The sequence below is a fragment of the Lissotriton vulgaris genome, chromosome 5 (genome assembly GCF_964263255.1).
Source record: "Lissotriton vulgaris chromosome 5, aLisVul1.2, whole genome shotgun sequence".
NCBI lineage: Eukaryota > Metazoa > Chordata > Amphibia > Caudata > Salamandridae > Lissotriton > Lissotriton vulgaris.
This window is the reverse complement of record NC_141693.1, coordinates 41,105,451-41,133,230: the sequence shown is the minus strand read 5'-3', so window position 1 is coordinate 41,133,230 and position 27,780 is coordinate 41,105,451. Positions and strand designations below refer to the sequence as shown.

Sequence of the window (27,780 nt, the reverse complement as noted above, 5' to 3'; positions counted from 1 at the left end):
CGCACCCAGCACCAGAACCCCTGGACCCCGCAAACACCACAACACCAGACTCCATCCACTACGATGCCAGCAGCCTTCACACACTCAACACCGACCGAAACCACACCTGCTTCAAGGCCACCCCGAAGTGGACCCATGGACATTTCTCCTGCTGCACATGCAGCTTCACCTGCGCCAGAACCACCAAACCTCCAATGACTGAACCCAACTACCTCCACTGCATACTCCTCAATACCGGCTCCGCACGCAAAAACGCCGTCGAGCTCTAGGATCTGCTCGACACCTCCACCCCAGACGGGGCCTTCCTGACCGAGAAATGGTGGAATGACTCCTCGGTGCCCGACATCGCCATCGCCATCCCAGATGGCTACAAGATCACCCGCAGGGATTGCGCCAATGGAATCAGAGGAAGAATAGCCATCGTCCACAAGTCCACCCTCAAGGTCACCACCCACGCAGACGACACCCTCCACAACGCCGAACACCTGCACTCCCGGATCCACACCTACCCCAACACCACCCTCAGAGGAACACTCATCTACGGAACCCACTGGACCCCTGGGCTCAGTTCAGCGACTCCATCCCTGACCTCGCCAGCACCCACGCACTCGCCTCCACGGACTACATCGTCCTCAGGGACCTGAACTTCCAACTCGAGGACAAAAATAATGCCAACTCCACCACCCTGATTGACAATCTCGCCAACCTTGGCCTCAAACAACTTGTCACCGCACCCCCCCACGCCGCCGGCCACACCCTGGACCCCATCTTCTCCATAGGCACCCACGTCGCCTTCGACCACACCACCGAACTCCACTGTAATGACCACTGCTGCATTCATTTCACCTTCAAGAAACCAACCACGCACCACCGCACCCAACAGCTGCCTCGACGCTGTTGAAGCAAAGTCACCGAAGACCAGCTGATCACCACCCTTGACCAGAATCCACCCACCAACCCCACCAATCCAGACGCCGCAGCCCGCAACCTCAGACAGTGGATCGACGATTGTGCCAACACCCTCGCCCCGCTCAAGAAACCCTCCAACAGCCACGCCAGTAAGAGAGCCACCTGGTTCACTGACGAGATCCAGACCTCCAAACGTGCATACCGGAAACTGGAGAAAAAATGGCTCCACGAACACACTCCGGACAACCACACAGCCCACAAGGACGCCACCCGCAGACATCACCACCTCATCAGATTAGCCAAGAGATCCTCCTTCAAAGACTGCTTGAACAACAAGGCACATGACAGCAAAGAGCTCTTCAGCATCGTAAAGGAGCTCTCCAACCCCAGCGCCAATGCCAACGACATCCCTCCCTCACAAGAACTGTGTGACTCACTAGCCATCTTCTTCCACCGCAAGATCGCTGACATCCACAACATCTTCAATACCACAACCACCCCAACTACGCCAGACTCCACCTCCCATGCGAACACCACCAGCGCCATCCGCCCGACCTCCTGGTCCAACGTCAACGACGACGAGACATGCAAGGTGATGAACTCCATCCACTCAGAATCTCCGTCAGACCCGTGCCCACACCACGTATTCAACAAAGCAGACGCAGCCATTGCACCCCCACTACGGAAGGTCATCAATATCTCCTTCGAAACAGCGGCATTCTGGGAAAGCTGGAAGCACGCCGAAATCAACCCCCTCCTCAAGAAGCCCAAGGCAGACCACAAGGACCTCAAGAACTTCTGGCCCATCTCCCTGCTCCCGTTCCTGGCAAAGGTCATCGAGAAAATTGTCAACAGGTAATTGGCCCGCCACCTAGAAGACAACAGCATCTTGGACCCGTCCCAGTCCGGAATCAGACGAAATCACAGCACGAGACACCCCTCTTCGCCGCCACAGACGACATCAGGCGCCAACTAGACAACGGCGAAACATCAGCCCTCATCCTCCTTGACCTGTCGGCTGCCTTCGACACGGTCTGCCATCGCACTCTAAAGACACGCCTCCTAGAAGCCGGAATCTAAGAGAAGGCCCTTGACTGGATCACGTCCTTCCTCTCCGGCAGAACCCAGATCGTCCGTCTCCCACCCTTCTGTTCCGAAGCCACCAACATCATCTGCGGTGTCCCCCAGGTTTCAGCCCGATGCTGTTCAACATCTACATGGCCCCACACACAAGTGGCCCGCCAGCATGACCTCAACATCATCTCCTATGCCGATGACTCCCAGCTCATCCTCTCCCTCACCAAGGACCCACACACCGCCAAAACCAACCTCCTCGAGGGAATGAAGGCCGTCGCCGACTGGATGAGGAGCATCCGTCTGAAGCTGAACTCGGACAATACGGAGGTGCACGTCCTCGGACCCACCCCCTCAGCCTGGGATGACTCCTGGTGGCTGACCACACTGGGAACAGCACCAACACTCATCGACCATTCACGCAACCTAGGATTCATCCTCGACTCCTCCCTCTCCATGGCCAAGCAGGTCAATGCTGTCCTCCTGCTACATCACCCTCCGCATGCTCCGCAAGATCCCGACTGAAACAAGAAGAACGGTGACACAGGCCCTTGTCAGCAGCCGATTGGACTACGGCAATGCACTCTATGCAGGAATCCCAGTCAAACACCTACAACGACTACAACACATCCAAAACACCTCCGCCCGACTAATCATCAACGTCCCCCACCGCAGTCATATCACCCCCTACCTGAGAGACCTACACTGGCTCCCCATCGACAAAAGGATCACCTTCATGCTCCTCACCCAGGCACACAAAGCACTCCACAATGCCGGACCAGCCTACCTTAACAGCAGACTCAGCTTCTACACCCCCACGCGCCAGCTCCGCTCCACCAGCCTTGCCCTCGCCGCTGTCCCCGCATCCAACGAATGACCTCCGGTGGCAGATCCTTCTCGTACCTCGCCGCCAAGACCTGGAACACCCTCCCTACCCACATACGTCAGACCCAAGACCTACTCGCCTTCAGAAGACTCCTCAAGACCTGGCTCTTTGAGCAGCAGCAGCACCCTCTCCTCTCAGCGCCTTGAGACCCTCAAGGGTTAGTAGCGTGCTCTACAAGTACTCTGATAGATTGATTGATTGATTGCTGTATCATGGACAAAATCAATTGCGTTCTATTATGCAGTTTGCATGGACTCTTCAAACCTTGAAATCTGGGCGGGTGCCTTGGGATTACTTGAACATGACTTCGTTATTGTTGCCTTTTAATTTGACAATTGATGTCAAAGAAAGATGCCACGTTTTCTCTGCTGCATATTGAAAAACTGGAACCATTACCATTTTCAGTGGCTGAAACGAATTCGGCAGTTTGGCTTATCCATGGGTTAATAACTCTACCTTTTCTTTTGTTTAAATTTGAGTCTTGCATGAAACACTATGCCATAGGCAGATTTGAACCCTTAGGTAGCGCCTTTTTACATGAAGTGTGGAATCTCCTGTTTACATATAGGTGCTTGAGGGAAGGAAAAATGGTTTTTTTAAAAGGTGAAGATTGCACTTCCACACCAGATCACTCTCTTGTCTGTAGAAATCTGCAATTGCACGGTTCTTGTAATATTACTGTGCCTAATCTTGCATGTGTTTTAAAAGGCACTCCCACCCCGGCTATTACACCAACTTTCACGTTGTTAGCAAACAGTAGTTATTTGTTATTGAATAATGAAGATTGCTGTGGTATTCTTGCCGGTATTCCGTATTTCCTTACAGTTTCCCAGCATGTAGTTTGCTGTAAGAATGTCCTGTTTCCTCCGCCACATGGGAGGCTTGATGTTTCCATCTTACCTTCTATTCTGACCATGAAAGCAGAGTTCAACAAGATGAGTCAAATAAGAGCTCTATTGTCCCAGAAAGAGGTCACCCTTACATCTGCGCGTGAAAAATTTGTCCTTCACGTTGCAAACACTCATACTGAGGTACATGCCTTATTAAATACTGACCTGCCCCTGCATTTTGGTGCTTTGATTCACACAATCTTTAATGCCTCGTCAACCACAGGCCTGGCACCCTTTTTTAAACTAGTAAGTTCTGGCCTTGTGACCTCATTCCAACTATATTTGGTGTGATCCCTGCATTTTTGCATTCGATTTTTTGAGTTTCTTCGAGGTTTCATGCTAATCCTCACTTTGGGAGCGGGTGTGCTGCTGTTAATTTGTTTACTCCAAAATGGATGCACATTCTGTGCCCCACAACGATCTTTCCCGGCTGCTCCAGCTTCGTAACCGGATGCTACAATACTATGGATCACTACCTCTGGTGAATGGTTTGTCTTTCCGGCTCTCATACTTTACTTGCTTGCAGCCTGTTTTCCATTGCCTGGATTCTGGATTTGAATGGGCCCTGGATTTGTGTCTCTGCAACACGGTGTCTCCTGACCTTGATTTTAATCTACTGAGTCCCTTAGTTGCTCATCAGTATCACAAAGCTTTATTCGATTTTGAGAATTAAAATCATAAAAGCATACAGACAAATACCACAATACATTCTAAAAACATTTTAAAATAAATCTCATATTAGCTTTAGATTTGCACAGTTAACATATTAAGCGTTCTTTACACTATCTTTAGGCAACGTTATAGGTCTCAATAATCCAAAAGATTTAGTAGTCCAAAACATTTAGTAATTATGATACAGAGGACTGTAAAAAGACGGTTTGGGACAGTTAGTAGGCAGTGAGAAACTATTGCCATTGCTTAAATGGGTTCCTCTGCCCACTGGGATGTTATCATAGCCCCGTGTACTAATTGAAAGATTATAGGGCATGTAAGGATAAAAGTCATATAGATCCCAAATAGAAATAAGACCATCTTCATTTTGAGGTAGCCATGTCTGCAGGTATGGCACAATGTGTCTGCTCCTAAATCGGATCAGGATCAGATCCCCCAAAATGTCTTTTTTAAGGGGTCCAAGCCATCCCACCCTCCGGACACTTATTATGCGGCCATCAAGATGGTAAGACAGAGGTCTGTTTTTTGATAACCAGAACTTGACCTTGTTCATAAGTTCAGTGTGACTCTCAGTTTTGCCTTTTGTTAGTTCAGGGACTCCCGATAGAACTATTACAAAAGGCGCTGCTTCTGGCGGTAAATGTATATGAGTGGTTCGCACATGTTTAGGTGGAATATGGCGTGGTGTTGTCACTTTCAGGGGGCCTTTGGGTTTGGTGGGCAACATGGAAGTGGTGGTTGAGAGTTGAATAGGCGCTGCATCCTGAGGAGTAATCGGGTTAGATAGATTTGTAAGGGTGGTTGTCGGCGAGGAGTCAATTGTAGCGACATGGGCTGATGGTTTCAAGAAGGATCCAATGGAGCTCTCCAGCCCCGTGAGCTTATACTCTAGTGTATTGATTTTATCCATCAAGGGGTGTATTAAAGATTTCAGCATTTGCTCGATCATGGACAGAAGAGCCTGCTGGGGAGATGGTAGCAAATCGTCCAGATGAGCAACAGGTGGCATAGTAGGAGAAGAATTATTTGAAGGAGAAATTGGACTTACAGAAAGTTTATCAGGTGTTTGGCCTTTCGTAAGACTACCGTTATCTTTGACCCCCTCGATCTTCCTATTGGCAGGGGTTTCCCTGAAAGGTATAGATTTCAGCTCCCTTGTAGATGATAGTGAGCTGCTATGTTTTCGCGTGGGGGAGTGTACTGCTGGGACATATTTGACCTTGCACAGACTATTTAGGTCCTCCAGCCATTGAAAGTTAGATGGTGAGTGTGCAAAAATGTCATCTGGGATTGTATTGGGCATTTCCCCTGCAACGGACTTGGGCATGTGGTAATGAAATACAAGATGGTAAATTACCTCAACAAACAGCCAAGAGGTGTAGCCCGTCCCCGTCCTCCTATGTCCGATGAGGGCCGTAGAGGGCCCGCCCTTTGCCCGGGCTTAGCCCGGCGCTCCCGCGCGCTCCCGCGACGCGGTGATTATGGGCGGGTTATGACACGCCTAGGCTGAGGGCGTGTCAATCAGGCTGGTGAGCGGGGACACAGGGAATCCTGGTGCGTGTAGTTTCCTAGCGCCTACCAGCAGGGCGCTAGGGCGGGAGAACGTGGCTGTGATCGTAGGTCTCCCTCCGCCCCTGGGCGATCCGTGGCAGTGCAGACAGCATGCAAGCAGAAACCCTCCAAACACTCCCAATGAATGTTCTGCACCAGCCCCAAACGGCGCTGCGGCACCCGCGATAGCGGGTGCGGCGAGCAGTCTTTGTGCGCCTAGGCTGGGGGCGTGTCAATCAGGCTGGTGAGCGGGGACACAGGGAATCCTGGTGCGTGTAGTTTCCTAGCACCTACCAGCAGGGCGCTAGGGCGGGAGAACGTGGCTGTGATCGTAGGTCTCCCTCCGCCCCTGGGCGATCCGTGGCAGTGCAGACAGCAGGCAAGCAGAAACCCTCCAAACACTCCCAATGAATGTTCTGCACCAGCCCCAAACGGCGCTGCAGCACCCGCGATAGCGGGTGCGGCGAGCAGTCTTTGTGCGCCTAGGCTGGGGGCGTGTCAATCAGGCTGGTGAGCGGGGACACAGGGAATCCTGGTGCGTGTAGTTTCCTAGCGCCTACCAGCAGGGCGCTAGGGCGGGAGAACGTGGCTGTGATCGTAGGTCTCCCTCCGCCCCTGGGCGATCCGTGGCAGTGCAGACAGCAGGCAAGCAGAAACCCTCCAAACACTCCCAATGAATGTTCTGCACCAGCCCCAAACGGCGCTGCGGCACCCGCGATAGCGGGTGCGGCGAGCAGTCTTTGTGCGCCTAGGCTGGGGGCGTGTCAATCAGGCTGGTGAGCGGGGACACAGGGAATCCTGGTGCGTGTAGTTTCCTAGCGCCTACCAGCAGGGCGCTAGGGCGGGAGAACGTGGCTGTGATCGTAGGTCTCCCTCCGCCCCTGGGCGATCCGTGGCAGTGCAGACAGCAGGCAAGCAGAAACCCTCCAAACACTCCCAATGAATGTTCTGCACCAGCCCCAAACGGCGCTGCGGCACCCGCGATAGCGGGTGCGGCGAGCAGTGTTTGTGCGCCTAGGCTGGGGGCGTGTCAATCAGGCTGGTGAGCGGGGACACAGGGAATCCTGGTGCGTGTAGTTTCCTAGCGCCTACCAGCAGGGCGCTAGGGCGGGAGAACGTGGCTGTGATCGTAGGTCTCCCTCCGCCCCTGGGCGATCCGTGGCAGTGCAGACAGCAGGCAAGCAGAAACCCTCCAAACACTCCCAATGAATGTTCTGCACCAGCCCCAAACGGCGCTGCGGCACCCGCGATAGTGGGTGCGGCGAGCAGTCTTTGTGCGCCTAGGCTGGGGGCGTGTCAATCAGGCTGGTGAGCGGGGACACAGGGAATCCTGGTGCGTGTAGTTTCCTAGCGCCTACCAGCAGGGCGCTAGGGCGGGAGAACGTGGCTGTGATCGTAGGTCTCCCTCCGCCCCTGGGCGATCCGTGGCAGTGCAGACAGCAGGCAAGCAGAAACCCTCCAAACACTCCCAATGAATGTTCTGCACCAGCCCCAAACGGCGCTGCGGCACCCGCGATAGTGGGTGCGGCGAGCAGTCTTTGTGCGCCTAGGCTGGGGGCGTGTCAATCAGGCTGGTGAGCGGGGACACAGGGAATCCTGGTGCGTGTAGTTTCCTAGCGCCTACCAGCAGGGTGCGAGGGCGGGAGAACGTGGCTGTGATCGTAGGTCTCCCTCCGCCCCTGGGCGATCCGTGGCAGTGCAGACAGCAGGCAAGCAGAAACCCTCCAAACACTCCCAATGAATGTTCTGCACCAGCCCCAAACGGCGCTGCGGCACCCGCGATAGTGGGTGCAGCGAGCAGTCTTTGTGCGCCTAGGCTGGGGGCGTGTCAATCAGGCTGGTGAGCGGGGACACAGGGAATCCTGGTGCGTGTAGTTTCCTAGCGCCTACCAGCAGGGCGCTAGGGCGGGAGAACGTGGCTGTGATCGTAGGTCTCCCTCCGCCCCTGGGCGATCCGTGGCAGTGCAGACAGCAGGCAAGCAGAAACCCTCCAAACACTCCCAATGAATGTTCTGCACCAGCCCCAAACGGCGCTGCTCATGAAATAGATTGTTCTGGTTTCAGGATTATGGCCTGCGCAGCGGCTCATGCGGTCCTGGGCAATTGGAACATATAGGCTGCGGCCAATGACTTTTTGGCACGCAGTTATCTTGAAGAAAGCCCAAGTTGTCCTCTGATTGTCCTAGAGACTCCGGCTATTGAAGAACATATATGTTCATTTCCATTACTTAATTGGATGGCTGAAATATTCATGGATGATGAAAACGAATTTCTATTGGAAGCAGTTGCAATATACGGTGCCTATACGTTGTTGGATTGAGGCGTGGCATTTTTCTGCACTCGTGAAAAAAAATATTTTTCTAATGCCTTGATGTTTTTGTTAATTTTTTGAGGTCTTATGCACACCATGGCCACTTGTGAATGTTTCTACTGAATTGGTTGCTTTTTAATTTGGATTTTCACTCCCAATTATCAAGTTTGGCAAAATTCCTGAACTTGGTTCTGTCTCATTCGAACTTGAACTCTGCGTTCTATGAATCTTGCCCCCTTTATTGTACGTTGCCAGATCAAGGGAGGGTGTAGTATGGCCGGAGGCCTGCTTTGCACGCACATTATGCAGCATGGCTTATTAGAAGTTTAAACACAATTTTACCTTTTACTGCTTTTGCACACAACACTGCATAGCTGTTTTTGTAAGTTAGCCTTCACGACGGTCTACACATGTGAAAAGGTTTTGTTTTAAACATCTCTAGGCTTACATTGTGCCCCTAGTCTGCACAGTGGGTGCTAAAGCCGTCAAGGTGATCAAAACATGTTAGCTGTTTTTCGGCATATTCGAGTAACGCTTTCTAGACAAAACAATTTGGCAGCTGCGAGCCAATTAAGATTCTGGCACCCATATTATACACACACTCGCCATGATTTCACACACGTGGAAGATTTCCGTTTCCAGGGATGCAGAGAGCCTATGCTGATCCAGATGTAGTTTACTCTTACTGAGCGGAAAGGTAATGTGGTCCCCACACAAGCCTAAGAGACCTTCTATAGTTTATGATTCATAGTTCTGTTTTCACCATCATTGTAATATGATTTCTACTTTTGTATTTTATGGAAGTGTAACCATGCTGACCATATTATTTTTAATCATACGTCTGCTTATGTTGGCTAAGGTACTGCACATGAGATCACGTTGTAAAATAAATATTTTAACCTTGCAGTGTTTCCTTTATACTCCTGTTGTGGACTGGTATGAGAGTATAACAAAAAAGTGTTCTCACTTCCCACCATTCCTGAGATGGTCCTAAGTCGCTTGTTCTAGGTTGTCTAATCATTGGTTACTTTGCTATAGGACGAAGAGCTAATGTGACACTGATGCTAGCTGGTTGGGGTTCTCTAGGTACTGAGGTGAGTTTCTGGTACACCACAATTCACTGATGTCCTGGGTCTCTGTGCACAGTTCTGTGTATGAGCAGGATCCTTGCAACAGTGGCTTTGAATGTGGTATTCATAAAAGAAACAGGTGTTAGACTTTCATTGTGTCACAGAACGCATCTTGTGAGATTTATTTTTCCCAGCATGTACTTATAATGAAGAATTGCTTAGTGTGTTATATATGAATTGGAGTCCAAAGGGATTTCTCATTCATACTGGCACTTTGGCTGAGTTCTTGCACCTGGAGGTGAGAAATGAGACCCATGTGACTCTATAGCAAAGGAGATACAATGGAGAATGCTGAATCCCCAGAGAAAGAATCACATTTATAATGATTTGGCACTCACCCACCTCTAGGATGGTATAATTAAATACTTCATCTGGCTTATTTCCTAGGGAAATGGATAATGCTGCTGTGTTTATGAGCTGGCTTGTTGCCAAGTATCCCAGAATTTACATTTCAATACAACTTTAGTATAGCATTTCCTTTCAGTCCAAGTCAGCTCAATAGCAATTCAGGTCCAGATGTACAAACATTTTGCACTGTGTTTGCTTCACAATAGTGATGCAAAGCAGCACAATGTTTAATATGAAGTTAAGTTTACGCACTGATACGAAGTTTTTACACAGCTGAAGAGTTGGTGCACCAGTTGCTGTTCGTGTAGTGTTCCAAACGCAGATTCATTTGTTCTGTTTATTTTAAAATGTCAAGTGCTGATTGTGTTGTGACATTTTCTATCTCATCATTTTTAGCACTGTTTCCGTCATTTTTGTGAATTGCTTTAGTTACACTATAGCACAGTTGTCATAATATTCAAACATGGAATATCACTGGAATGTTTGCCTTTGAAATTTGGCACCTTTGTGTATTAAATCTCCACAAGTAACATATCTGTCGTTGAAATTTCAGACACTCTCCAGAAGGAAAAAGGTATGTGAAATCGCATTAAAACAAAGGTAAGGGCAAGCACAAATCTAGTCAAGGGAGACTACTTCTGTTAAACAACTTGCCTGGAGATTGTTTATTGCCTGTCTTGCATTATTTCCTTGTCATGATGTTGGGAACTATATTTTGCTCTATAGAGGAACTATACTGCGCGATGTCTCCTTTATACAAAGACAGAAGTCCCCTACACAGTAAGAAAGGCAATTCCCAATCCGCAGAGTAGCAGAAAACACCAAGATGCTCACCAACTGATTGCACTCCAATTATACGCTTCTACTCCTTTTTCAAGATCTTCAGAAATGCTAATTACGAAATGTGTCTTCTACTATAGGTTATCTGAGTAGACATATCTAAAGAATGAATTTCCAAATGACTCTAGGTTTAAAAAAAAATGAATATGAGGTTCAAAAAAGTTCGACATATTGTTTGGTATTTATTTTTGAAGCCTATTTATGTTTTTCAATGAATGTATTACTTTTCAACGACTCCAAACCAGTATAGTGCAAGGCAACTTGATGTCATATACTTAAAGAAAGATGGCCATGATTGAGTGATTTTTTAAAAAGTATAATGAGTGTGAATGTGATAGGTCAGTTTGAAATGCATAAACTATCTATGACTATGTGAAACAAAATATCTTAAAAATATGACATTTCTGAAATTTTCCCAAAATTAATTAAACACTGTCCAAATAGCTAGTGCTACCGTTTCTGATTTGTCCTTAATCTGGTTACTTTCACTATTAGCAAATGTAGAAATAAATTGCACATTCTCAAAACAAGATTAACCTTTTCATCTCTATATTTTATCTGATAGGTGATTTAATCAAAGTAAGCGGTATGTTTTTAAATTGAGCAATGATAAATAGATGATATTTTAATAAAAACTAGTGAGCTCATAATAAATAGATTTTTGTGTACACAGACAATTTCCAAAAAGAAAAAGGGGAGTGCTATGTATGGTTAATCTTTAATATGAAAGCATAGATGAATTATGATCCCTTCTAGTGGTATTTTGCTGCTACTTTACAGAGTAGATCATCTATCGTAGCCTAAGCATGAAAACAGTTTTTGTGGCATTAAAGTTAGACCTTTTACTTGCTTCTTGCTTAAAGCTCTCAACGTTTGAAATCCTTCTTGCGTGATACTCTGACTCTGGTAAATTGTCTGGAAATAGAACAACAGTTTATGAAATAAGAACAGAAATTAAAAAATAGGTTATGAGAGTTAGAAGAACACAATACACATTTTCTGTTTTCTTGCTTAATATCGTACTAAAAGTAAAGGGCACCCATTTTATATTGCTATCCTCTCCAGTCTTTACATCATTGAGATGAATAGACCTCACTTGATGAGCCCTACAGTTTACTTGTGAAGGCTTCAAATCCCACCTTTAATTAAATCAGACTCTTCCTCTTTGTGAATATATTTTCCAATTGCCAGCTGACAGGGTCTGTGAACTGTCTGTCTTAGAAATGCATTGCATATATATATCTAAAATTAAGCATTTCCATAACCTAGTACACTTGGCATTTTCAGGCTTGTTGTGCAAGACCATCTTCCTTGTCCCCTTCAGCATATAGAAGGAAAACACAGGGAGGTATAATTAGCAGTATGGAGATAATGAAACTTATTATAAACTGGCAAATGCTCCACCCTGTCACTCTTGTAATATCCTCATTCTTAGGGGTGTTTTTCATGGTTGGAAACCTTGGCCTATTGCCTGCCTGTCATTGGGCTACCTGGTAATAGTTAGCCATATTTAGAGAATAGCTGCATTTCCAAAATGCTTCTCCTCAGAAGATTCATGCGAAACATCGCTGTCCACAGAATCTAAATCCATACATGGCTCCGTACATAGGGTCAAACTCCATTTGCATTATAGACAGTTGTTTTTAATTAGCAAACTTCAACTTTTGGAGGTGTTTATTTAAATCCTAAAATTCTCATGAGCAGGTTAATTAAATTAGTTAATTACCTCTCGTTAGAGTACTCTAGCTTCAGTTTAATAATCACTCAAGAGAAGCACGGAAGAATTAGGATGTTTTTTCCAATTAGGAACAGTAGCCATCCACCAGGGAAACCCAGGCCATAGCAATTGATGAGTTATGAGGCTGTTTTATGCCACACATCAACTCAATAAATTAAGAGATGCATAGAGAGTGTAATACGTATTTAATTCTTCAGATGCCTGAACCAAAATGATAATAACCAACATTGGGCATTGATGGCCATTCTCCCAGTTATTAAAAAGTACACAAGGCTAGTCGTTCATTCAACAGTGTGTGTTATATGGAGACAAGGAACTTATATTCTAGAATACCAATCTGTCTGCAGTGCCAAAGCTCAAGCTCTGTAATATTTGAATCGTCAAAGTGCAACTTCATCCATAGGACTGTAAACATGAGCAGTGTTTGAACCCATCATGAGAAACAAGGAGAACCCGCCCTCTTCTTAGGTACAAGGAATGAGTTTGTCTGGCCAAGAACATCCTAAGAGGTAAATGTTGCTGCTCCAGAAACCCTTTCCATCTTGGAAAACTATTTTTATTGACCTACAGTCATCCTGCATTGATAGTTAGTAGGTCCACCAGGAGCTGTCCAGTGCCTTAAAGTTGTTAAAATATGTGTCAAGAATGCTGTGACAATTCTCGTTCAGACTTTTCAATTTCCATCATTTTGTCCTTTCAGACTCTAGGAATTCAATATTGAGCTTTTTCCAACCTTTGCTATTTCTTTTTATAGAATGTGTGATGTTATAAAGCTGTTTAGAAATAGTAGAAAGGCCTATCCAGGAATGTTAATGAATGTTAACTGAATACTATCTCTCTGATAAATGATTTGGCACATTTCCTGCCATTCTTGTCTTGTCCTATTCTTGCTTTTTGCTTTAATATCTGAAAATCCTGTAATTGCTTACAAAATAAAAAGTAGGAAAAGATAAAAATTGGAAATTGTATACATTAAAATTTCAGATAACGGATCATACATAGAGACAACGTTCCAGACATAGTTATAGAGGCAAAAGCTATGCCGGTTTTTAGCCCGAACCTCAGTTAGAGGCGACAGAGGGGGAAATACCTTACAGCTGGTCACTGTTTATGATTCATTCTCGCACATGCTTGTTAGTCGTGACAGGAAATAGCTAAATTACTATTTTATAACTAAATCATAAGCATGTTGGGTGAATCAGCCGAGAATCTCTGGCACAATTTATTATTTACTGCTTAAGCAAAGATAGTATAAATCTCAATGTTAGGTGAACCAACCTAGAATTTCATGTACAATGTTGCTAGTTACAACTTAAGGAAAGATAATATAACATCTCAAAAAAGCATAAGGCAGACAATAATGACACAATAAAAATGTTAGATTTTTTCTTGCTGTTGTTGCTAACCATGACATTTATCTTTGTATTTCTTTTTATAGTCTGTTTTAGTACCATTTATATTTTATGTTCTAAATAAGTAGTTTATAATACATCTTTCTAAATACATTTCCTATTTCTTAGTGGCTTTGAATGTGGTATTCATAAATGATACAGGTGTTAGAGTTCCACTGTGTCCCTTAACTCATCTTGTGGGATTTATTATTCCCAGAAAGTACTTATTATGAAGAATTGCTCAGTGTTTTATATATAAATAGCGGTCCAGAGGGAGATCTAATTCATACTGGCACTTTGACTGAAATCTAGCACCGGGTGGTGAGAAATGAGACCCCTGTGACTCTATGGGAGAGGAGATACCATGGAGAATGCTGTCTCCCCAGAGAACGAATCACATTTGGAATGCTTTGGTATTCAGCCACCTCTAGGACAGATGGTATAATTAGAAACCCTAATCTGGCTTCTTCCTTTGGGTATTGGATAATGCTGCTGTGTTTATGAGCTAACTCGATTCCAAGTATCTCAAGGCTTACATTTCAATCCAACTTTAAGTATATCATTTATTTTCAGTTCAAGTCAGCTTAATAGCATTTTAGGCACATATTATAGGGCCTTTATGCCACATATCATCCCAATAAAGTAAGTGATACATAAAGAGTGTAAGAAGTATTTAATTCTTTGGTTGTCCAAAGCGAAAGGATACTAACTTACATTGGGCATTGATGGTATTCTCGCTAGTGTTGGAAAGTGGATTATTAGTAGTGGTAAATATATATCTACTACTGGCAATAAGGCCACTAACACAGACTAGGGCTCAGAATTGGTCTCATGACATTATTCCCATGTTCAACCCTGGGCAGCTTGGCTGCGATCATGCAGGCTCAATTTCAGAAACATGTTGGTAAAGCATTCAAAAACATCAATTCAGTAAATAATTAAGACACAAAAGACAATAAAAATCCAACCCCAATTTATGAAAATAGGAAGAAATGTATCTTTGAAATGGCAGCAAAGGAAAAAAAATCCAAAGTAAGGACCTGTAGATATGGTTTTTTAAAGATTTAGCACTATATAGTACATAGAAACCTTTTGCACTTATTAGGACATCTACTCTCCGTTAGCCTGGCACAAAGTAAAAGTTTCAGGCCGACAGCGATGGAGCTCTGTGCAACTTCCTCTCGCGGCAGGCCTGTTACAGTTTTTACCTTCTGACTTATAAACTTTCCTGGAGCTTTTACTCTCGGGGTCCTTCGATGCTGTCTACCAGTCCATTCTTGACTTTAGTCGAGCTCCCGGTCAAACTATGATAGTCGGACCTCCAGAGCTTTTCAGTAGGACAAACCAAGGATCCAGGCCAACTCGCAGTTGAAGGTGGGCACCATAACTCACGCGGTTGGTGACGTTCAAGTCTTTTACCTTAGGACTTATAACTTTTACATAGCTATTCCTGCTTTTGTCCCTCGATGCTCTTCACTAGGCCCGGTTTGGTCAGGATTTGTCGGCCTGCATTCCAGGGAGCTTCTGGTCAAACTCCGGAAGTCGGAAGCTTTTCAGTGGGACGAACCAGCATGGCAGGCCAGCTCGTGGCTGAAGGTTGCTGGCTTGTCTGGTCAAGTCGAGTTGGTCCACTTATGGAGCTTTTTCCAAAGTTGCTCCAAACTTCTGTAAACTTCTGGAACTTTTTCCTAAAGTTAATTTTGGGGTTCCAAAGTGTCTAAAACACAATCCAAGGGTTTGGAATCCCCAAGATGGTCCTTGAAAATGTGGAACTTCAGTTCCTGCAATCTACTTGGGATTCTTAGTGGTGATGATGCATGTGAACTCTGTTAACCTGCAGCTTGCAGGGAGTCCACTCTTTATTCCTCTTGAAGCAAGTTAGTCCCTCAGGGCTGTAGTTACAAATTGTGCACCAGACGCAGTCAGTCAGAGTGTAGGGCTGGTTTGTCCAAATAAAACTTCCAACATGTACCCTTCTTCTTCTCTTGTTTCAAGCAGCAGCTCTGAGAAGTTCTGCCCCTCTCAGATACTTATTCAGTGTTCAATCAGGAGGGCACTCCTGTCCAATGAGGTGCAGAGCAACATCCCAGAGCATGACCCTTTCCTCCAAACTGTGCCACAATGGTGTAGGAAAGTAGGATCTGCTTCTTATGGCCACCCCACTTTTTGCTTGATGTTATACTGTTTTTGACTAGTGTGCCTGGGATCCTGCTACTCAGGACCCTAGACTAACTGCGTTCTACCTAAAATGTTATACCATTTACTTAGGTACACTCCAAATTGGATGCTGGGGTACCCTTGTCAGAACCCTAGTATATGGTACACATGTAGCCAGGGCATAGGTACCCCAGAGGCCTCTCATGGGCTGAAGCATGTATTATGCCACTCATGAGAGGCCATATAAAATGGAACTACAGGTCTTCCACTGCAGTGTGTGTAAGCTGGTGTTGTATGGAGTTTTAGGATCCGAGTAAATTTGCCAATAAATAGGTACAATCACATTGCCCTAATATAGGCATACAAATCATTCCCTTATTTAGACATAGCCAATGCAAACCAAATACAGGCATGGCTACTTCCACCTGTATCAAAACGTCTTTCTTGGAAAATCGGCTTAAGCAGTCAGGGACCTTACCTTGCCTGAATTTTGATTTGTCCAAGAACTCATGTACATTACAAAGAACTACTGTTCCCTTGGGGTTCTTTCATGATGTTATTATGTCCGACTTTACGTCAAACTAGACACCTTCAAGGTATAAATATGCCTTCACTTGCTCTAGCAAGACACGGTGGTTCGGAGCAGTTCGACTATCTACTTGCCCGACGCAGCTCGCTACAGCAAGTGCCGAAGGAAGTCGACCCTCGAGCTGACACACTGATAGAAAGGCTGCATTTCTCTCAGCAAGAATCCAGCTCCAGTATTTCCAAGCTCCCTTTGTGGGGTGTTGGGAAATCGAGTCCCGAGACTGAGATACCAGACATTCTTCATTCTAAAATAAAGGTATGGAGTTGATTAGAACCTAGAGAAACCTTGGATAGATTCTTGGCAAAGGAAACTAAACCTAGGCTACACCACACTTACTCGTTCCTGCGTACTAGGCTTAGGTTAGGTACATTAAGCTAGGCGTATTTTAGAAGCACCAGTTGAGTACTTTTAGCCCTTGCTATTTATGTATGTATTTATATATATGGTTTAGAAACCATACAATGCTCTTACAGTATTATTTTATAATATTGTTCTCGCTGTACGCATTATACTTTGCAGTCTGCATTACGATTGTAGCAGTTCACTTTACGTGCATGAGAAAGACGACTGTTCAATAAAACCTTTTATTGAAAACGCCTGTCTCTCTATTTCTCTGCACCTCTGTAGAAATGAAGCATGCACGAGTGACAGAGTGAAATACTTATCTATTGTTTCCGCGACTCTAGAAATACTTTTCTTATTCTTGGGAAACACAGTTGTCATGTTTATGCGGTTGTCAGTAACTAATTCCTTCTTGTGAATTTGAGAAAGTTTCAAGTGACCTCTCAGCAAGCTGGCATTCACTATTAAGTTTAATATATTCGATAGAGACCTAGTTGATCTCAGTCCTACGTCTAATCTATAGAATATATTATTGCAATGCACAGAGCCTATTGAGAATATAGGAACTACACTACATGGCGCCCGACGTTTGGTAAGGCACTAATTTAATGCTAGATACTAAAGTAACTCAGTCGTGCTTTTCTCAAAGACCCCTTTTTTCCATAAAAATACTCCAATAGACGTCTGGAGTGGGTAAAAGGATAAAATATCCGCCATAACTGACTAGGACGAAAATCCTATGTATTAGCTTTTGGTTTTTTTCAACGTTGAAGGATACAGTGTTCCAAAATATTGTGCATCTTATCTTTGTTTCCATGAAACTTTCTCTGCAACTTTCATTAAACAATGACCGGAGACAACAATAACGCAACCGGTAAAGCTGCATCCCTACCCGGATGAGACGTTACAGGGTCCATCAAGATGACTTGGATGCTATAATCATCCCAGAAAATTCAAGGAAAGCTATCACTATAAAACTTATAACAAATGGCCTATCATCAAGAGGTGGTAGGGTAATTTTTGTGATAGAGGCATACGAATATCGGCAGACATAGGTATTCTATTCATGGCTTATCTTCCCTGAAGCCAACTCAGTAACACATGTGTTTCACTTCTATAAAGTAGAGTAACATCCAACGGAATACGTTCCTTTCGAGGATATTGAAATTCCACTTACTTACCAAGAGCAAGCACTCTGGTTTAATGGCGCCCTACACCATCAAAATCACATTAACAGGCTCGGTCCACTAGGTAGACCAGGAGCAACATGGCCGTTACTAGCCAGCTATACACCACATCCTGACATTGAAGAAATGTCGGGTGAATAACTATTAGTTCAACTAAAACAACTAATAAAAATACATAGACAATGAGTTCAATATGTCATGCGGACTCTAACAGTCCAACCTCCTATAAGGATTCCACAACACACCACTTACCAGGGGAACACAAAAAAATCACACCACAGACTACACAAGCAGTCATTGGTAAATTACCTGCAAAAGCGGAACAAATTCCATTCTAGATAGCTCAAAAAATTACTCAAAACGAGGCAGTATTTCCTGATGCTACCCCTCATGAGAAACACAGAATTTTAACAATCTGTTTACCAATGGGGATTGCACCACACCTGGAAGACTGCGACACTTGGGGTACAGTCTTTGCTGCAATCAACACAAAAACACATGGTGTTCCGTCTATGGCGGTAATACCAGATGTCCTGAAACAGATTCAAAATGAATACGGGGCAGAGCCTGCTTTAAATCTAGGTATGAAATTACTGAAAGATGTCAAACAGGTCTCAACAATAATATTAGCTAATATTAAAGGTAAAGCAGCATCTGTGGCGATCCACCAAAAGTTAAGAGAATTTGATGTAACCGAGCAGCCTCAAGAACTAGCCAGAATAATTGAAAAATCCTATGAAGAACTAGGTAGAGACAGTTTGGGTGGTAAACCAGCAAAACAGAACACTAAACAGACTTCTAAAGAGAATCATTCTCAATCCCGAAGTAGGTCTCCTCAAAAGGAGCCCTCTGAAAGGAGGTATAACCTCAGTAATAGGGATAATTTGAGAAAACCTGATAGATATTAAGATAATGATACACGTTTCTCTCGTACCTTTCAGACTTCATCACAGAAATCGGAAAGAAGAGGGCGATCATAAAAAAAGGAAGAACGCGTGAAGTCCAAAGATGATCAACACGTTCCAAAAAATAAGAAACTCAATTCACCAAAAAGAAGGTAGCAGGTATAAAAATCAGACATGCCGAGGATCCTGAGGACACAACTCAAGAACGGGGAGTGTGCTCAGACAATGTTAGACAGCGCAGCAGAAGTAACCGTAGCTCGCAAGATCTTGAAGGTTCCTCTGGAGACAGTGGACTTGAATGAGTACATCCAAGTTGAAACTGCTGATACCAGGGTTAGTGTCCCGCACAAGCTATATGAAATAACACTCCGGATGGAGGGGGACATTACTAGAAAAATAAGAGCCCTCTTTTGGGAGACGCTCTCTAAGGGTTATGACATTCTTTTAGCTGAACAAGACTGGCCACCTGAATTTGTCAGGGAATGCCCACATGGTGGAAGACATCATTATGCCAGCCTTCTCCGACCATATTCCGATTCATAAAAAATGCACATATGCCAGAAAATGGGCAGTCGCCCAGGCACCTTCATTATATAAAAATCATTTGGGATGGGATGAGGATTTTCATCAACATAAAATCCAGTTAAAAACTCAACCAACTGCAAAAAGGCAGTACCCAGTTAAGCAAGAAGCAAAAAAACAGGTCACGGATATTTTAGATCAACTTGAAAGCCAAGGGGTGAATGAAACATGCACCTGGTCAATGAGCAGTCCTTTGTTTCCTGTATCCAAACCAGACAATACATATTGTCTAGCTTTGGATTACAGACATCTAAACTCTTGTTACAAAACATTTGCAGTACAAAATGTACACACTGCAGCACTAATGAATAACATTGCGCGTAAAAAATATAAAACAACATTAGATATTTCTAACGGTTTCTTCTGTCAAAATATTGCACCAGAAAGCAGGTATTTGACCGCTTTCTCAATCATGGGGAAACAGCATCAGTTCTGTCGTCTCCCCAGGGATTCGAGAATAGTCCAGAGTTATTTTCAGCCAGAGTAACAGAGTCACAACAAACGTATGATGATGAAGCATTATCGTATGTCGATGACATCTACTTAAAAGACGATGACTTGGAAAGGCACTTGAACACCATAATACTTGGCTTCGCCTCTAAAGGGTACAAATTCAATTTTAAAAAATCACGAATTGCCCACCTCAACGTCCTGTTTCTAGGATATGAATTATCAAGTGAAGGCAAAAGCCTGGCAGCAAACTTCCTAAAGAAATGTGCGCTGCTCCAACCTCAAAAAACGCTGAAAAAATTACAGTCAATTCTAGGTTTCCTACATTTTTGAAGAACTTACATTCCAAATTACGCAGAAAGGGTTAAACCTCTCTATGAATTAATCAAACTGGAATTTCAAACAAATTAATTGGACTCAAACACACAAACACATTTTGCATTCAGTACAAACAGACATGTTAGCAACCACACATTTACAAACACGCGTAAATATACGCAACTGAGTAATCCGAATCATTCCAGGAAGATGCGGATTCACGTACTTAACCTTTAATGTAGGGTAAAAAGTACCAATTGCTTATAAGTCACACTTGTACACACAAGCAGAAATGAAATTCACTTCTACAGAGAAAATTCTGACAACGGTTCAAAATGCAGTAGCAAAAGAGAGAGCCCTTGCAGAAGGAAAACGCATAATGGTCGTTACTCCTGTACCTGCTTTAGAAGCAGTAACAAAAGCAAGCATTCCAATGCAAAGGCTTTCCATCCTATATGGATACAATGGGTAATTCTCTTGCTGCAACAGACGTTGAATATGTTTTTGACCCCGACTTGAAAGCACAAGAATTTCTACAATATGAACAAGAATGTCCTCTGCCTATTGAGATTCTGCCTCTAGAACAGTACGGTTGTATAATTTATACAGACGGATCAGCACAACCGGCAATTCGGGGTAAACAAGCTTATAGTGCTGCATGTGCGATAGTTAAAGGTCGCTGGCACGATGGTAAACTCCGAACTATGGTCACAAAAACACAATCTCTCGGAGATTGTACAGCTCAGCGAGCTGAACTACAGGCTTTCAAGATGGCGCTCAAAAATACAGATCGCGAATTCCCCACACTCATAGGTGTGATTCCTATTATTGCGTTCAATATTATAATGAATACTTGCAGAACTTGATTGAAAACGATTTCAAATATGTAAAAGGTGGCACAATCGAGCATAAATTGCCTTGGGAACAAGTAGTTCAGTTACGAAAAGAACTACAAAAAGCTCACGTGATCCATACACTGAGTCATCAACATTGGCTGACTAAGCCGCGAAGGCAGCTGTGCAAACGTTCAAAAACGAAAATAGACTAAATATTGGTAGCTGTCAATGCGACAAGCAAAGGCAGGGGTGCAGCGTTACCTCAAAACTATCCACTGAAATATTCATACATAATTGATGCAAACTCCGTTCCTTTTGCTCTAATTCCTGGAGTGGGGGATAGAGTAATTCCAAACAGGAAACATAGGGTAGCTTTGATAAATAAAGCACATTTGGGAGAGGGTCTGATACATCAGGGAAGCTCTAAATCTATACTAGAATTAAAAGAGAAGTACTGGTGGCCAGGGATGAATGGTCACATTCACACATTTGCAATTAATTGCCATGACTGCAACAGAGATCGCAGCAGAGACCGCCGCCAGATGCATGACTACAGTGTAGCCAGCCCTGTACAGACACCATTGTTAGACAGCATTAGACTATCTACACACAGACGTCCCTATGGACAAATGCGGTCCCACAAATATTAAGACGAGACTTATTTGGATGTGGGCCCAGCGCTTGGCTGATGCCCGAACTGTTATAAAAGATTTGCGAGTCCTTATCGGCATATACGCAGTCGGCACGCTCCATTCTGACCAGGGTCCTGCGTTTAGCTCAAAAGTTTACAAAGAGGCCATGGCCAATCTGGTTGTTGCATTGCGGTATTCTAGTCAATTCCACCCTGAGGGAAATTTGGTTGTGGAGAGAAATAAACGGGACATAAAGCAATCTATAACAGCTAGGGTACTAGGTTGGGGTGACGGGTGGGTCAAACATCTAATAAGTGTCCAACGTTGTCTTAATAATCTGCTAAGAAGTTCTCTAGGGGGAACTACTCCATATGAAATCCTGTTTGGAACTACAATGATTGTCCAGGACCTTGATTGTCACACTTCAGTGGTAGAACAAAAACCTTTGATATCAAAGACCGTTTGGATGTTTTGCGGAACTTAAATGAAACAAGAAAAAGTCAAAGCAACGTATTCCTGAAGCCAACGACCACTGAAGAAAAAACACCCATCCCAGCAAGGTCTGCCTGGATTCCAAAGATTGGGGATCTAGTCAGAGAAAAGATCGCTAACAAGAAGGAATTTGGGCCTTCATACAGACAACCAGTACCTGTGCTAGCAATCCACGGATCGAGAACAGTACTGCTGCTGCCCCTTGCTGGAAGAAAGGAGAACAGGTTTGTATCTATCAACCTGGTAAAACCACATCATGTAGCCGATCATAAGTAGAAGGCCAAGTGGACTCCAAAGATGTAGCAGACGCCCGAATCTGGCTACAATCCAAGAGGTTCAAACTCAGAGACTGACAACATTTGAAGACTCTGCAGCACAGAACAAAGGACTATGTAACAACGCCATGGAACTTGTGCCTCTTGAGACCCAAATAACAGTTTGTCAAGAAACACCTGTCTACAATGATTTAGCATCTGAGTATACTAATATGACAAGTGATCAAGTGATTCCAGCTATTTCATCGAATCCGGAAGCAATCCCTGCAATTGACAGAACTGCCTCTGGCTACTTCATTTACTATGATACGTTTTCTGAGGATCCAAGTAAAACTGAAACTCAGCCAGCTGAAAAGACTTTCAAAAAACAGATAACAGATCTCTTGCAACAACTGGAAAAAATATACCTGGTTTCACCGTGGGTTGAAGTATGGATTATCTTAGGTGTACTTTTCCTTCTACTTTGGTTGACTCTGGTATTTACCTTGGGAATGCTGATCAATGGAAAATATAGTACAAATGACACAGTAAGAAAGAACATCAACTTACTGTTCAAACCACACAAATCATCCCATCGTGAACAAAGAGACTTGTCAGCAGTAAACATCACAGCCATTCCTATACCAGGTGGTATAGCTTGGGACAGAACGGAATATGACATTCTTGGTCCGGCAGGGCTGTTGAAGATTCTACACCAATTCAAGGTTTCCTTGAGTGATTTTGTTTCTCCCAGCACATTTTCTGATGATTGGGACTTTGAAACTGGTAATTATATGATGTCAGCCTTAGAAATGTCTGCAAAATTTACAAATCATGAATACTTAGAAGGTTCATCAGATTAGGAATAAATGTACTGTTATAATCACTATGGTCATCATTTCTTGCATAGATCTTCAAACTCTAGAAATGTTTTCACCTATAATCAAAGGGAACATTGTCCAACGCCACCAAAAAATAGCTCTGAAACATTTTATGACAAATTTCCGTACTTTTCAGGCTTTAATATTTCCAAACCAGAATATTTTTTCTTTAAAAATGTTAATAGGACAAATACAAAGCAAATTTATTCTGCGGCCTTTTAGGCTCAGCTGTCTACATTAGGTTTTGACTTTTGTAAAGACACCATTGAGGCAAAAACTGTCTGGAGCACAAAAGACTGGCAGGTGCAAGGCTTAGCAGCTTTATTTTGAGCCTGCATTATCCCAGAACAAATGTTGTTTTTAAATGACACTGTTCAACAGACTTCTTGTCTTAGATTAGCTAAGATAAAAGATTTAAACAAACTGTTAGTATTTACACCTACATCTGATGGAAGTAACACTTTAGAGGGGGTGGTTGACGTAAAAACTATTTCACTTAACAACAGAACCGATCCTGATTGGAAAAAATGGTTAATCTGGCCCACAGACAAAAACAACTGTCAAGATAGATTCCTGAATAAAACACAAGGGTTTACATTTACTAGGCCAGATCCAAGATATGTCCAGAGACAACATACAGGGATAGCAACATCTTACAGTGTGGGAAAACTGTGCCTTGAGTGACTACAAAAATCTACACTGACAGAAGTAAAACAACATTTATGTTTACTTAAAGATGGCGTTGATTTAAGGGACTTCTTACAAGGACCTGCGAAACCGCATCATAAACGTTTTATATTCGCCGGTATCTATGCCATATATAATGAAGCATAGAAAACAACACAAGTAGAGACTGCAGAACGAATACGAGAAATTGATCGTATTAATTTAGAGAAATCACTCTCTGTTGTTGACAATGGGTTAACGACCCTGTCATCCAGAATATATTCTTTGGACAGCATAGTATCCTCTGCCATTGACATAATGGAACAGGACTTGGTCATGTTACAGCATGGTCAGCCACAATTGAGTTCTAGAATGCTTTTGGGCTAGACATTACAAAATCTTCATCTGGCTATGTGCCTTGGCGTCTAAACAACACCAGGTTGTTGTTTTCTAAATTTAACCTTACAGATAAACAAATCACTTTGGCACAGAGAGGGGCAGACTACACGGTGCTGAGCATTGAAAAACTGGAAAGATTACCATTAACTGTTTCTGAGAAGCCAGCGACAGAATGGATAATACATGGTACAATCACTCTGCCTGTGACGATTTTCCATTTTCAGCATTGTTTAAAACATATACCAGCGGGCGTATATGAAAGGTTGGGTAAAGAATACATCAAGACATGCTGAGATTTACCGTATATACACAAATGTTGAAGTGGGGGAAAAGAAGTGTTTCTTAGTGGTACAAATTGTGAAAACACACTAAGTGGTTTAGTCTTATGTCAGGGTATTAATTTACACGGGGCTTGCTGCGATGGTTCTCTGAACTACCTATCCTGCCACCTGCAAGTTTCTCCAGCTGCAGTGATAGATCCCATTTTTAAGCAGCTTTTGAATGGAAGTTACATTATGTTGAATGATCACAGTTGTTGTGGCATGTTGCCAGGAACCCCCTATCTCATTACTGTGTCAGCCAGGGTCACTTGCTGTATGCAAGTATTGTTTCCTAAAACTGTGCCACTGACCTCGATCAAAGAGACGTATGGTCTGCAGGTTGCAAGGACTTCTGCAGAGATACATGCCCTTTTATCAACAAACTGCCCTATACATTTCTCAGAAATGTTAGGTCGTTTCTTAAACATGTCTGATACGAGTCGTATTGTACATGTATTTAAGGTAATTTTTTGGGGACTGTTAGCACCCTTTGAAGCAGTCCTAGGCATCTTTCCAAACTTTGTGCACTCTGTATATGGCGGCCTGCCTCTCGTTTTGGGTATCGTAGCAGGAATACTATTTTTATTCATTCTGCTCCGGTATGGCAAGTCTAGTCACCATCGACACCCAGAACACTTTAGAGAACCCCCTTCTGGCAATGAAGTGTCGTGGGCGCATGATACAAATTCTGGGCTTGACTCGTTTAAGAGATCTAAATACCAGGTGGTTTCTATCATTCCGACCAATCTGGCAAGATTGCATCTTACCTGTTCTACGATGCCTGCTATGTGGAGAAGAATGTGTGCTAGACATCTGTCTGACACTCCCATCAGTCCTGCCAGCGGAAGTTGATACTTTGCTTGAACCAGTAATGGCTCATGCACTGTGTTGTCCCCAGCAGCTACCAATACTGATGACGGCATTCGTTGAGATCTCACAGACGCAAACTGCAGACGATGAGATACGTGGAGCAACAGGCACACAGGTACCATCTACTTCTAACATTGCTAATACGGCTGACACTGCCGGCAATGCTTCTCATCTATGTGCAATAGATCTGCTTAATGAGGTAGTCCAACTTTCACCTACAGTAGTAGACAAATTCTTTACCAGCTTAGAGGATTTGATGTTTTCTCCAAACAATGACACTGACTTTTGAAGTTAGCACACAGTTTTCTCTGAATTCGACCTTCACTTTTCAAAAACAAACTTCTAACTTTTGAACTCTATTTTTCTATGATTTGACTTTTTTCCAAAACAGAATTTTCTTTTTTTTGCATAAAGTAATCTGCATAAAGAAGAACTATTCCTAGAGAACAAGAATCCTTTGAATACTTCCGAGAGACAATATTTGACCTTGTCCACAACCAAACAATTGATATATTCTGTCATGAAATGGTCTCGACATTTTTCTTCTGTATATCAGAGCCATTTTTATAAATGTATTTTCATGATTCATTCTGATGAGCATTTGTAAATGTCATCGATATGCTTTGAATGAAACATTGCTTTTAAATGCGTATAGCACAAATGTTCTTTTCATTTACAAACCGCTTCAAATACATTTTTATGTATTTTGGGTGGTGTTTTAACACATCATATTTTAGATAAGTTTTTGTTTTAAGAATGTCATACATAATAAAGTGGAGTCGGTGTTGTGCGGCGTTTTAGGATCAGAGTGAATTTTCCTGATTCATGCCCTTATATAGGTACAATTCACATTGCCCTAATATAGGCATAGAAATCATTCCCTTATTAGACATAGCCCATGCTAACCAAATACAGGCATGGCTACTTCCACCGGTATCAAAACGTCACAACGATTTCTTGGAAAATTGGCTTAAGCAGTCAGGGACCTTCCCTTGCTTGAATATTGATTTGTCCAAGAACTCCTGTACTTTACAAAGAACTACTATTCCCTTGGGGTTCTTTCCTGACGTTATTATGTCTGACTTTACGTCAAACTAGACACCTTCAAGGTATAAATATGCCTTCACTTGCTCTAGCAAGACACAGTGGTTCAGAGCAGTTCGACTATCTACTTGCCCGACGCAGCTCGCTACAGCAAGACCCTCCAGCTGACACACTGATCAAGAGGCTGCATTTCTCTTGGCGAGAATCCAGCTATAGTGTTTCCAAGCTCCGCTTGCGGGGTGTTGGGAAATCGAGTCCCGAGACTGAGATATCAGACCTTCTTCATTCTAAACTAAAGGTATGAGTTGTTTAGAACCTAGAGAAACCTTTGATAGATTCTTGGCAAAGAAAACTAAACCTTAGGTTAGGTACATTGGGGTAGGTGTATTTTAGAAGCACCAGTTGAGAACTTTTAGCCCTTGTTATTTATGTATGTATTTATATATGGTTTAGAAACCATACAATGCTCTTACTGTATTATTTTATAATATTGTTCTCGCTGTACGCATTATACTTTGCAGTCTGCATTATGATTGTAGCAGTTCACTTTACCGGCATGAGAAAGAAGACTGTTCAATAAAACCTTTTATTGAAAACGCCCGTCTCTCTATTTCCCTGCACCTCTGTAGAAAAGAAGCATGCTTGAGTGACTGAGTGAAATACTTATCTATTATTTCCGCGACTCTATAGATACTTTTCTTATTCTTGGGAAACAAAGTTGTCCTGTCTATATTCGATAGAGACCTAGTCGACCTCAGTCCTACTTCTAATCTATAGGATATATTATTCCAATGTGCAGAGCCTAGTGGGAATATAGGAACTACACTACACTGGTGCTTGCACCACTTACAAAAGATATGGGTTCTCTATATTAAGTATGGATGTATTTTGCGGATCTGCGATCCACAAATTCACGCGAAATCGGCAAATAAATTGGTGAGTTCGCGAAAAAATTCACGAACTCCCGGATTTGCTCAAAAGACTGTTTCCCACTGTCTACAGTGGCTAATCAGTAAGTGCTACCTCACTGGGTAAATGTATAATGCGTTTCCTACACTACAGCTGTGTAAAGTGCCAGAAGAGTTGTCTCCAGTGACCATATGTGTGTTACTATGC

At 43.5% G+C, this 27,780-nt stretch overlaps 1 protein-coding gene across 6 annotated transcripts in view; it reads left to right on the top strand.

The window, feature by feature from the left end:
* LOC147710076 (erythroid membrane-associated protein-like) overlaps nucleotides 1-27,780 on the top strand; it is a 470,315-nt gene that overhangs the window by 288,669 nt on the left and 153,866 nt on the right. For 4 of the 6 annotated variants that reach the window (XM_086920782.1, XM_086920781.1, XM_086920779.1 and 1 more), the window contains one exon: nucleotides 10,325-10,345. The exons of the other annotated variants lie outside the window; for them this stretch is intronic. In XM_086920782.1, the coding sequence (XP_086776908.1) occupies nucleotides 10,325-10,345 (21 nt within the window). The remainder of the gene's footprint in view (nucleotides 1-10,324; nucleotides 10,346-27,780) is intronic. 6 annotated transcript variants of the gene reach the window in all.